Source organism: Haemaphysalis longicornis, unplaced genomic scaffold (assembly GCF_048455015.1).
Source record: "Haemaphysalis longicornis isolate Haplotype H1 unplaced genomic scaffold, Haemaphysalis longicornis Haplotype H1 scaffold_4, whole genome shotgun sequence".
NCBI lineage: Eukaryota > Metazoa > Arthropoda > Arachnida > Ixodida > Ixodidae > Haemaphysalis > Haemaphysalis longicornis.
Window position 1 is genome coordinate 216897031 of NW_027526361.1, and position 12855 is coordinate 216909885.

The 12855-nt window shown below is 44.3% G+C and overlaps 1 protein-coding gene across 1 annotated transcript; it reads left to right on the top strand.

The window, feature by feature from the left end:
- Positions 1-2979: 2979 nt before the first annotated feature.
- Positions 2980-4933, top strand: LOC144180217 (uncharacterized). Its single transcript, XM_077708597.1, has one exon. It carries the CDS (start codon positions 2980-2982, stop codon positions 4516-4518), a length of 1539 nt encoding a protein of 512 aa, XP_077564723.1. The 3' UTR covers positions 4519-4933.
- The last annotated feature ends 7922 nt before the right edge of the window (positions 4934-12855 follow it).

Consider the following 12855-nt stretch of genomic DNA (forward strand, 5'->3'; position numbering starts at 1 on the left):
GCGTGGGTGGGCGAGGAAGGGGGCAAGGGGCAGTACTGAGCAGCTGTGTCTGGAAGAAAAGAGCCCCCAGGCAGGCGGCACTCACTTCCGCTATAAAGAATTGCCCCTGCCACCGGGCACACTTTGGCGTAGGATTGAACGTGCAACGCCTCCCTGGCGTGCCCGATCTTGAAGATGCGCCAGCTGGCCTGCTTAACTGGCACGTGAGCACAAGCAGGTGTCAAGGCGTAGTTTTGCAGTGTATGTTCCTGCAATACGCACTATACATAAGTCTGATGGGACAAGGGCAACTGCCGCTTGAACCAAATGGTCTTTTCATGCGGGCATAGTGTCACCGAGAAAGAAACATGAAGATCTGTGCGCAGTTTTGTTGGCCGCCCTTTGCTCAGGCTTTTTTTCTTGCATCCCCATCCTTTAGCAAGGAAGCGTGTACGTTGGATCACCTAAATAGCGTCATCACTGTAAACTACAGAAAAAAAGGTTTTTGTAAGCACCCATTTGTGCCCTTCTATTTGAAATATGATGCACTAAAGGAGTCTTAAATGTCAAGTGATATTTAAAAAAAAATATCTTAAATGTCAAGTGATGCACTAAAGGAGTCTTAAGTGTCAAGTGATCTTAAATGTCAAGTGACAACCTATCGAACGAATAAAATGGATCCAAGGAATGCCTGCCTATATATAGGCAAGCATTCCTCGGATCCACTCTAGGAGAATGCGCCATAAAACATCGGGATTCCCAAAAATAAATAGTGCGGCCAGGTCAGTGTTTCCATGTTCTATGTCAGAGATTCTGTTATTTTCTAGGCACCAGTAGCGTTCGCAACATTCTGCTCAGGAATTAATGGGAAGAGGATAATGGGAAGAGGGTATAAACGTGGTGAGTGGCGTCTCTCCGGGCGTTAACTGACCTAAAACGTTTAAAAGGCTCGTATTTACCAAAGAATGGGTAAAACAAATTTACGGGACATTTTTTACCTCATAAAAAATCCCGGAACAAAGACAAAAATAGTAAAGTGTTAGGGCTTGTAACCAAGATATTAGTGCTAGAAGCCATGACACTACCCGTTAGGCCTCAGAAACAGCAGAGCTAGCCCAGTGTCCCAATTGATCGCTAACATTTAGTCAATGCTGAATGTTAACCATTAGACAGCGCTAGGTGTTAGGTGAAGTATCTGGCCGTCACTGACGTGTTTGCTTGTTTTGTTTGTCTGTGTATATTTGGATCTCGCGCGAAGTACATCACGCTGTGTGCGAGCGGTACATGCTGTCAGAAATAGACATATACTGACCTAGCTGCACACCCGAAAGCACATTGGAGCATTACAGCAACATCACATACAACGTTTATAATAAAAAGCGGAACAGCTAAAGAAATGCGTACTATAGTTAAGGCTCATTATAAATACTTTTTGTATAATTCTTGGCCCAGATAGGTCAGTACCAGATATAATTTATTGGCGGAATGTCAGTATCGGAATGTCGCGTCACCTTCAGCATCACAAGGAAGCCAATCTTCCCAGAGTGGGTATGAGGCGTTTTGTGTGGGCCAGGAGAAACGACGACAACACAGCTTTCCGCGTGCTGAGAAGAAGAAGAAGAACGTTGCCATGAACGTAGCAAAGCGTACTGCTCAAGCTGGATCTGAGGAGCCGGGGACGTCCCGTGGTGAGAAGCGAAAAAGCAAAGGAAGCGGCAAGTCTAGCAGTGGCAGCAAGGGACGGCGCTCCAATGAAACCACTGAGCGGCGAAAGTGAGTAATTCGCCTTAGGCGGGCTGCCATAAGTGGCCCACGGTGTTTTCTCCCGATATAGCACCAATTAGGTTAGAGACATTGTCGATATACAGGCAATGACGCTTTATTATTTTCCAGAATGACGGACTAACATTAGCGCAAGTGATAATCAGTGTAAACTGCGCAGGCGTTTTGTTCTAACGTAGAGTGTTAGGCGCACTTCGCGCTCTGCCTCAGTGGCTAAGGCGTTGTTTTTCTGAGACAAAAGGCTCGGGTTTGACTGTCTGCCCCAGTGGCCAGTTTCTAGATGCGGGTCAACACCAAAAACGCCCATATGTCGAGGGTTCGATGCAGGTCACACATCACCAGGGGGTCGAAATTATTCTGTAGCCCTCCACTACGCCGCACCCCCTAGCCCAGTCACACCTTCGGCGCGTTAAATGCCAAGTATTCGAGCTTTTCAAACGTACAATATTACTCAGCCTTACTTGCTCTGTAAAAACAGTGTCTTTGCGGAAGCCTTTAGTTTCTTCCCATACACCGAGATACCAAGGCTTACACAGTTGGCGCTGTCGTTGAGTAGGACAAAAATATTACCTTTTCCAATTGCCTATTACAGCAATTAAAAAAAGCTAAGTCGGCAAATTATGGACGTATTTGTCATCTCGCGGCCTAAAATGTAAGCCTATAAAAAAACGTGGAGCTCATGAGCAGACTTCGAGGAGTGCCTATAAAAGTGTGAACGTGAGGTGTCATCGAAATATTTTGAAGTTTTTTCTTTATGTTTTGTTTACAAAAGAGAGTAGAAAGTAGGAAGTGATTTGTAATACAAATATAAGTAGCCGAATGTAAAATATCTCTGTTAGGCTGCGTACGTATCACTGTTCATTTCTTCGTAAATGAAGCAGTACATTGTGGGAAACCCTCTTAAAGTGTCGACATTTCACCCTTTAGTGCACTAACCCTGAGAGAAATTGGGGTGGTCTTAGTATACAAGTCATCGTGTAGGATAAATTGGTTTTTTTTCTGTCCGTTCATCCATCTAGCTTCTAGCAATTGTGGTCCAATGAACACTGTTTAGGTTTCATACTCTGTCATCCACGGCTGCATGCACTGTGCGTACTCGCACACCAAAATATTTTTTGTATAGGAAGTGAAATTGTTTGGGATTATGCATCATTGGAGGCTGTTGTATTCCTGTATTGCAAATAATCTAGCACCAATGGGCACGGCGGCACCGCAAGGATGCAGAACGCTAATCCGTTCCTGTATATTCTACAGATCGGCACTTTCCTGCTGCTGATACCGGCGGGGCGTGAAGGAGCGAGCAACTCGACGACAGCGTGGACAGCAGATCCAGACCACGATAAAGCCCGCCACGTGCCAAATGCACCGGTTGGTCTGGATGGTCGGCCCTACAAGCTGGATCCCCTCGGTCCTGCGATGTACTGCGCCGACGCAGCCTTCAGCGCCCCCGCGGTACCCCACTCAACATCGACAGCTTCGGACATAAATACGGTTCCCGAGGCCACGGCGATCAATGGGCACGGCGGCACCGCAAGGATGCAGAACGCTAATCCGTTCCTGTATATTCTACAGATCGGCACTTTCCTGCTGCTGATACCGGCGGGGCGTGAAGGAGCGAGCAACTCGACGACAGCGTGGACAGCAGATCCAGACCACGATAAAGCCCGCCACGTGCCAAATGCACCGGTTGGTCTGGATGGTCGGCCCTACAAGCTGGATCCCCTCGGTCCTGCGATGTACTGCGCCGACGCAGCCTTCAGTGCCCCCGCGGTACCCCACTCAACATCGACAGCTTCGGACATAAATACGGTTCCCGAGGCCACGGCGATCAATGGGCACGGCGGCACCGCAAGGATGCAGAACGCTAATCCGTTCCTGTATATTCTACAGGTGAGAAAACGCTACGGCGAATGCACTAGGTCTGACTACCCCTGCTTGATTGTGCTGCCGTGCCCACGGTTGCTTTGTGAACCACTGTGTAACTTGGCGTTGTATTTGAAGGAACTGTTGTTGCTGGGAGGTGATATCGAGACAAACCCCGGTCCCGACTTAGCTCAAATTTCCCTACAACTGACGCAAATTGCTACCGACCTTAAAGAAATCAAAGAAGAACGACTAACTGCTATCGAGGCAAAACTAGAAAGCTTGGCTGCCATGGATAAAAAAATAATGGATTGTACCACTAAAGTTTCCGCCTTACAAAAAACCGTGTCAGACTTAGAACTGAAGCTGGATGACTTAGAAAACCGGTCGCGAAGATCAAATTTGATTGTGTACGGCATTCCTGAAGATGAGCAAGAAAATGAGGAATCTTTAGAAGAAGTAATAAATGACCAAATTGCTAAAACTATTCTAGAAATCGAACCCGTTTCAATCGAAAGGATACACCGATTCGGAAAACCTAACCCGAATAAAACCAGGCCGATAATCCTCAAACTTCTCGATGATCGCGACAAAACAAAGATATTGAAAAACTGCCACAAACTAAAGGGTTCTGAAATATCAATTAGCGAAGACTTTTCGAAGCGCGTACGCCTTATCAGAAAAAAACTATGGGACTCGGCCAAACCAAACAAGGAATCCGGACAGAAGGTGCACCTAGTTTACGACAAAATAAGTATAGATCGCACTCTTTACCGTTGGGACGATTCCATAGACGATAAAGTTTTAGTAAACCAAACAACAAATTCCTTACAAGATAAAAAAAACCATCAAAGCGCAAAACCGGCAACACGTTCTCGCAATCGCCAGAAATAAGATTTATAAATGTGAATTGTCGAAGCGTTGTGAATAAATTGGAATCTCTTGAATGCCTACTCCTCGACATCGAGCCAGACTTCGCTGCACTGACAGAAACTTGGTTAAATAATGACATTGTAGATAGTGAACTAACACCCCCAAACTACAACATAATACGAAAGGACAGACCGACACGAGGCGGTGGTGTAGCCTTACTGATAAAACGTGGAATACCGTTCACGGCGCTGCCAGATGTCGAGGGTGTTGAAGCAGTATTTTCGAAGCTAATATTTGGCCCTCATACCATAATTGTAGGATGCTGCTATCGCAGTCCTAGCTCTGGCGAAGATACCCTGCAATCCCTTTACAACTATATTGAACGAAACATACAGAACACGAGATTCATTTTGCTGGGTGATTTTAACCTTCCCGATATCGACTGGCAGCCTGGAAGAAGAAAACCCGATCAATGCAAGCACTCTAAACAGCTACTTTCAATCGGTATTCACTGTTGATGACGGAAACATTCCGGCCATCGACACTAAGTGCGTACAACCTACCCTAGAATCTATCATCGTAACTGAGACGGGAGTGCTTAACCTATTGCTAAACTTGGACACGAAAAAAGGAGCAGGCCCCGATAACATTCCCAACATTTTTCTTGTCAGATATGCGGAATTACTGGCTAAGTATCTATGCCTCATATATAACAAATCACTGTCAACGTGTTCGCTACCCGAGGATTGGAAAAAGGCAAAAGTAATTCCTGTGCATAAGGGAGGGCGCAAAAATGATAATGCTAATTTTAGACCAATCTCTTTAACTTGTACAATTTGTAAAATCCTAGAGCATATCATCCTTAAACACATAACCGTTTACCTAGAAGAACAGCGTATACTATCTCCCTATCAGCATGGCTTTCGTCGAGGTCTATCAACCATAACTCAATTACTAGAATTAACACACGAGGTCGCCTATAGTATTGACAATCAAAAGCAAACAGACCTGATTTTCTTAGACTTTGCGAAAGCCTTCGACAAAGTATCACACAAGAAGCTACTAAAAAAACTCGAAGTAGCACTAGGAAATTCAACCGTTATTAAATGGATCGATAATTATTTGACTAACCGTTCTCAATACGTGGAATTCAACAATCAGACTTCAGGTGTTACCCCCGTCACATCTGGAGTCCCACAAGGCTGCGTCTTGGCTCCCGTTTTGTTTCTTCTTTATATTAATGATCTGCCTACGAACCTTAATGTGAAAGTCAAACTGTTTGCAGATGATTGCGTACTGTATCGTGAAATAAACTCCCCCGACGACCACGCAGCTTTAAATACAGCTTTAAAAGACGTTTCCCGCTGGTGTCGTAAATGGCAAATGTCCCTGAATATAAACAAGTGTACCATCTTGTCGGTAAGCCGGAAGAAAACTAGGTCAAATTTTCATTACACTATTGACAACGTTCCCATAGCTAGAGTAAATCAACATAAATATCTTGGAGTAATTATAACTGAAGAACTAAGATGGGATTCACACATCAATTATGTAACTTCAGCTGCCTTGCGGCGCTTGTTCACACTTAGATATCGGCTCCACCAGGCGCCGCCTCCACTGAAGCACCTGGCATACACTTCACTTGTGCGATCATTACTAGAATATGGTAATATCATTTGGTCACCCTTCACTAAACAACAAATAACTAAACTCGAAGGAATACAAAGAAAAGCAGTTAGGTTCATATACAATCGGTACAGACTTGCAGATTCACCAACCGAACTACTAAAAAATGCTGGTTTACTTACCATAAGGAATCGAACACGATTGGCACGTGCAAAATTTATGCATCAGCTAATTCACGGTCATTTCAACATTGATTTATCTGCCTACATCACGTTTGATCAAAGTAGAACGACACGCCTAAAACATTCAATGAGACTAAACGAATATTCATTTAACACAAATTGCTTTAGGTACTCTTTTTTTCCGTTAGCAATTACTGAATGGAATCAACTAGATCCGAATATCTCGAGCAGTACCCAATTAGATAATTTTTTAACACTGGTTGAAAACGAACTTAACATAATTCAAGGGGAAACAGTTAGGTGATATTCGTTTGTGTATTTGTGTGTATATTTTACCCCACTGATTATGTACTCTTAAGTTACGCTTAAGATGAAATACCCTTCAGTATTGTACGTTGCACTTAAAAAATTATTCCTGAGCTCAAATACTCTGTTTTCAGATCATGTTCTTTGTACTTATATTACACTTATCTTACTAAATTCTTCACCCATGCTGTACTTTTGCTTATCATTGTTTTGTGTTACATTTATCAATAGTTCATACAATTTTCCAGTATGTGAATTTGCTTTGTACTAGCACGTTATTAGTAACCCACATGTTTGAATCCTGTTCTGATTTTGTTCTGTTAATCCGATTCTGTTACTAGATTACAATTGTTCATATGTGTGTCTTATTGTATACCTACACTGTAACTTTATGTCTCAAGCCCTTCCTGCGAAAATCCCTGATGGGATTGGCAGTATGTTTAAATAAATAAAAAAATAAATAAATCGGGGCAATACCCGCTTTTAAGAAGCCCGAGAAGGTTATTAGCGTTTCGAAAATATACAGCCCTGAGAACTGTTTCGAAAGCGAACCCCCAGCCTTGAATTTTTGTATATAACCCCTCTATTTCGTGCGCCGCTAAGATGTATAGCGGATGGCGACGTGGCGGGATTCATTCGCCTTGTGGAGGGTACTACCTGCGCGCCATCGAGTGGGGTAGCGCCTTACGATCGCCGATTTTTCACACCTGCTGTGGAGGCAGACGCCTTGCAGTCCACCAAGGTAGCACCATCAGCTTCTGCCCTGTCGCCTCTCCTGGTTCTTCCATTCCCGGCTACTCGACTCTTTCGCTCTTGTGTTATGCGTGGTGCGCGATTTCATGTCATTTGTTTCTGGGTGTGCCTGCCGGTATAGCTCTCCTTACTGTGTCCTGCTGGTGCGGCTGTGCTTCACCTCCAAGCGACCCCTTTTAACAGATGCTGCTGATTTAAGGCTTGGCGAGTCCATCGTCCCTGTACACTGCACCAATCCATGTCTCAGAACATGTGTCGCGTGGGAGGACGCACGCTCATTTATTCTACCGAAATGAGCCGGTTTCGACCGTAGTGCTACCGTCTTGTTGGCCATGACTGCACATTTTAAGTGTTTCGACTTCTTTATATTATTACCATCATTGTGTTTGGCTCTCGCCTTTAACCTGAGTCGTCGTCTTTCACTGTGTGTTACAACGGCCTAGAGGCTGGGACAATAATCTGTGGTACTGCAGTTAGTGGGAAGGCGTCAGTTTATTTACCACTTGCTACTTCTCTACTTACTTGAAGAAATTGTATCTTCAGGTGCAGGGACACCAAACACGTTTCTACGTCGAAGGACGCAATCAGTTCACAATGACAAGCTTTAATCATCAGGCTGTGTTGTGCCAGTCCGTCTGAGGTCGATCTCGCATTATGGTTGTGACGGTTCGGACCACACCCAGGACCAAAATTAAGCAATTTTAATTGCAACCCAAAGACGTATTTCATTTTTGCGCTTCCGTTATAAATTTGCTGTCATTTTAAGTATTCACTGGCTTGTTTTTATTGTGTGAACAGTCGGCTATTTTCTTAATTAAATTCCGCAGTTTTTTGCGCTAACCGTCAGGGAATGTGTGTGTCAAGAGGGTGCCGAATTTTCACCCTACATCGGTTCTCCTTCCAAAATATGAGCTTTCTCTCCTTTCACAGACTTCGATGTTGTATTCAATGTGAAATGTCTCTAAATTTCGGCCCGAATGAGGTCTTTGACAGTCAGTGACAGTTTCCAAGCGTTTTAATTCCACAGTATACACAGTATTTACCCAATAGCGGGAAGTTGTACATACATTTTATTGCCCGCATGCAGTGATTTCGGTGCGTTAAAGTTAAGCTATTCCATTAGATGGTGCAATCGTTAACTCTTTCCCCTTCCGGTTTGCAAGATTTTTAAAGTACCGGTCACACGTTACGTTTCCCCCCGGTTAACCGCATTCGTTTGTTTTCACTTATTACTTAGATATGAGTGATGGTTTATTTGACTACTAAGTGTGTGTTGTAATCAATTCCCTTATCCTTTCCGGGTATCAAGGGTCATAAGCGTTATCTGCAATGGGGTATAATCACTGTTTTAGTTGCATACTCCACGCTTTTTCTTCGGAGAACGCAAATTCAAACTTTTCGAGCCCACGGCATGTATAAACTTCAGGTATACTGTGGCATCGCTTTACTTTACTAAAACATGACGTTTTCAGAATGCCAACTCGCCGAAAATTGACCATTTTCCTCCACCTTCCTCTGAACTAGTTTGCCTTACGATGTTCCGTAGCTTCAGCAGCTTCGAGCAGCGTTGGCCGCTTCCCTTTTTCAATCATTTTACCGCCATTGTAACTGCTGTACATTTTCCCTCCTTGGACGCACGTGACAAGTTTGCCGCTGTGACAAAAAACGTCTTGTTCGATTCCACCCGAACAGTGAAGAGGTATGCCATCTCCCATATAGTAGTGGGAATCGACTCGAGAAGTGAGCAGATGCCGGGAGAGAATGTAAAAGCGGATAATATGTTTACTGACGATCTAGTAGCTTCCACAACACAGAAAAGAACAATTTCATGTAATAAATAATTATGTACAAAAAACATAGAAGTCCACCAACAAACTTAGTAGGGTCAAGCTAATCCAACTCCTAGAAGTGATTAGGTGGATGAAATCTACCAAAAACGCCTTCTTTGCTAACCCTGCATCAAAAAAGGCGAGGTGAAACAGAAGAGCAGAAGACGGCAGATTCTGCCCTGAGCTGTCATTTCTCCCGAGGAATACAATAAAAGCAAACCTTTACAAGTCCTGCCAACAAATGCGTTCAAGCAATTAGGCGCCCACAACCGGTGATGTCTCCCTGGAACTCTGAATAATCACTAGGCGAAGACGGTTTAAACTATATATTATACCCAGTGTAATGACCGGTACGGCCAAATCCTCTATTTTTGAGAGGTGGACGAAATGCTGCCAAGAATATCTTAAGGCGCGCAGAGAAAATGACGTACTACCTAAGCAATGTAATGCCGTCATTGTAAAACATTGTAAAACTATTTACATTGTAAAATGTAAAACCGTGATTTTCCGGAATGCCCGTTCTGCAGGTCTGTGTCCAGCAGCTCCGGGAAGGATGCACTTGCGGCCAAGCCCGGAGACAGGAGGCGGCGCTCAACATCTGTTTCCGGAGTTAAATTGGAAGGCGCTTCTTTATCCACTGCCAACGATACCGACAAAAAACGTGTTTCCCTTCCACCGGGTACCGCAAAGCCTGTAAGTACCGTTTATGGACAACATGCAAAGACGATAAAGGTACCTACCGACAGAGTGCACAGTGCATGCGAGGTTTGACGGTCCCATTCTGGTAATGAACCTATTGGTGACGAAGAGAAGACGAACACAGTACAGTTTATTTTAATTTTTGTCATCATGGGTTCGCTAATTGGCGGTTCTTGACACGTAACTCGTGCTTGTCCACCGTTCTCCAAATGCTAGCGGAAACCACTGCCATGTAAATCAGAATAAGGCACAAGGTTTCACCCTTGTTTCCTTACCGTTTGGCGGTTGCGTGCTGCACTTGGATTAGGTTGCATAACAGTACTCAACTACCGCAGCGCTGAAGCACGCCTTGTGCTGTTCTCACAGTGCATATACCATATTTTGCTTTATCCGCATGCTGGGCCTCGTCATTCGCCAAATTTCTCACGTCCTCATGTAAGTTGTTCATTGTTTAGTGTTGTGGTGAAACCCACCTGCGTGATGTTTGAGAGTTCTAGTTGTCATTATGATTAGTCCTGTTATTTTTCGCTGTTGTCTTCTAGCAGAATTTATAAGGTGTGTGTAGATTTTAGCGTGCTTTTAAACCATAGCCCGAGTAGTTTTATTGGTGGGTCTTGTTGAATCTGCTCTCTGTCTTATGTGTTACTTCTTAGCTCAGTCAAAGGTAATTTTGTTAAATATTAAGGTTGTATTAGGGGAACTTTTACAAAGATTCCTATGCCTAGGGAGAAGTGTTGCTCGAGCATACATTCGGTTCGGTGATTAAAAGTATAGGCCAGGGCAAAATAGAAATTGCACCGGTCGGCGAAAACACTGAATTTTCCTGGGACACTCTATCTATAGTGGTGATGACCAAGCAGCAACGTAAGTGTTTGGGGATGTAAGAAGTACAGTACTTCTAAACATGAACATCGTCTAATCTTAATGGTTACAAGAGCAGTCAAACGTCGAGGTTATTATCAGTACGCGCGTGCCCCACAAAAAGGCTACAAAAACTGAGCGGTATTCTTTGAGAGAAATTGTCATTGCATTTCCACTTTTTCGAGATCATTTATTGTACGGTAACTAACTGCGCCTTCTCTTAGAATGTGAAATTGCTAGCTCTTTCGGTTAGCGTAGTTTTAATGGCAATTTAAAGTTACACTATGGTTGTCATCTAATTAAAAAGAGATAAACTATGTGAATTATTTTGTTTTTCCACAGCCTGAAACCGAACAGTTGCCCGACGCGGTCGTCCAACCGACTGATGTGAACAGAAAGTAAGCACCGGCTTTTCTGCAAACGTTTTCCTACATTTACCAAAAACGTAAAAAAATTACCGGATTCTCGCGAGAGTCTCAGAAATTGCTTCAGCTTGACACAGTGGTTTTTGTAGGGAAACTTATCGCTTTCACAAAGCAAACATCTACAACGCCTTCAGTGAGACGCGTTCGACGAAAGTTTAAACAGCAGCGTTTTAGCACTTTTCCCAATCGCGTTTGGCCTGCACTGCAGCTTTTTGGAACTATTTCTACAAGCATCATCTTGATTCGCGTCCATCATGACGCTCTGCCGAATACAAGGTCCACAGCTCCGCGTAGTCAACATTGCTTAGGAATAATTCCGTTATATCTCACCGGGTATATAACAGGTATATTAAGCCCATTTCCACCCAGTGTGAAGTTTGCTGAAATAGCGGAGTTGTGTTCGCAGTTCGGGCACTGGCCCGAAAACCAAAGCGCCATTGCTGCTCAAATACTGCAGTTCTGGCAAACTAATCAGCTGCTAAACTTTAGCGGCGATAGACCCCGGCCTTTCGACACCACTGTGACCTTTCTGGGTAGGTCTTCCAACAGCCTCAATGTATCCAGCCACAACGATAGAGCCACTGATGGGTCTGCAAACCTGCTCCTACTATCGCTTTACGTGGCACCTACAGCAGACTTACAAAAATCTCTACCTGCAACACCTCTTTCCACATTTCCAGGCGGCGAAGGCTCCTAACGTGACATGAGCCCCACAAATTTTGTTCAGCTTCAAAATGAAGCAAGCTTACAATAGCGCGTAAGACCTGGATGTAGCGAAGCTGTACGCAATGTTGCCGACTAACACAATAATTTAAATCCACGATTGCGGTCGCATTGTTTCGTCTTCGCTACCGCAACGACCTTCGATTCATCATTATTGCTATAACTGTGACCTTTATTCATTTTTTAAGTACAGACCGCTTTAAAGCGTCCGCTTGTCGTCATAAGTAGAGCCACATGGAGTTCCGTAATTGGGGTCTAATTCAGAGGCTTCGAAAGCAAACCGATTTATACAGTAAAAGCATTCGAAACTCGTGAACCGCTGACGCTTGTCATACATCCTTCGTTGATTAGCGCAAAGAAAACTAAAGGTACATTTGGGGTAAAATAGACGTAAATAATCGCCAGCCCGTACGTTCATTTAGTTAGGAACACTCGCTTGGTTGGTTTTCTCGATATTAAGCGAAAAAAGTGGCTGTGCAACGCCGGCACGTGCGGGAGGAAAAGCCAACACAAAAAGAATAGAACTTGAGTTGGCGCAGTATCAGGCAGTGGGCACGCGATCACTGAAGGCGGAAAATTCGAAGCAGCTTGCGTGGTAGCAGCTAGCGTATAAATGAGCTACAGCCCATACGGCGAATAACTTCTCTTATCTTCCGACTGCTTTCACAGTGAATGGAACAGCTTTAATTTTTTGGAAGTGATACTCATTCGGCAACACCTTGCTTAGGTGTACGCTATGACGTTCATAACACGTGTTGCCACGCTTACAGCGCACGCTGGAATTGTTTTTTGATAATCTTGAGCTACCTCTCAAAGTGGGTATGCTTGGCTCGACTTACGTGTGCACGGAACGCTGGGCGGTTGTCGCCAGGCACACACACACGAGCGCTAGGCATTTTCTTGTTTAGGCAACTGCCGGGATGTCGCCGCGAAGCCCTCGCTCACCTGCTCGCG

What these genes read in the sequence shown, in the direction of transcription:
- LOC144180217 (XM_077708597.1), top strand. Translation starts at nt 2,980, where the DNA reads ATGCAGAACGCTAATCCGTTCCTGTATATTCTACAGATCGGCACTTTC.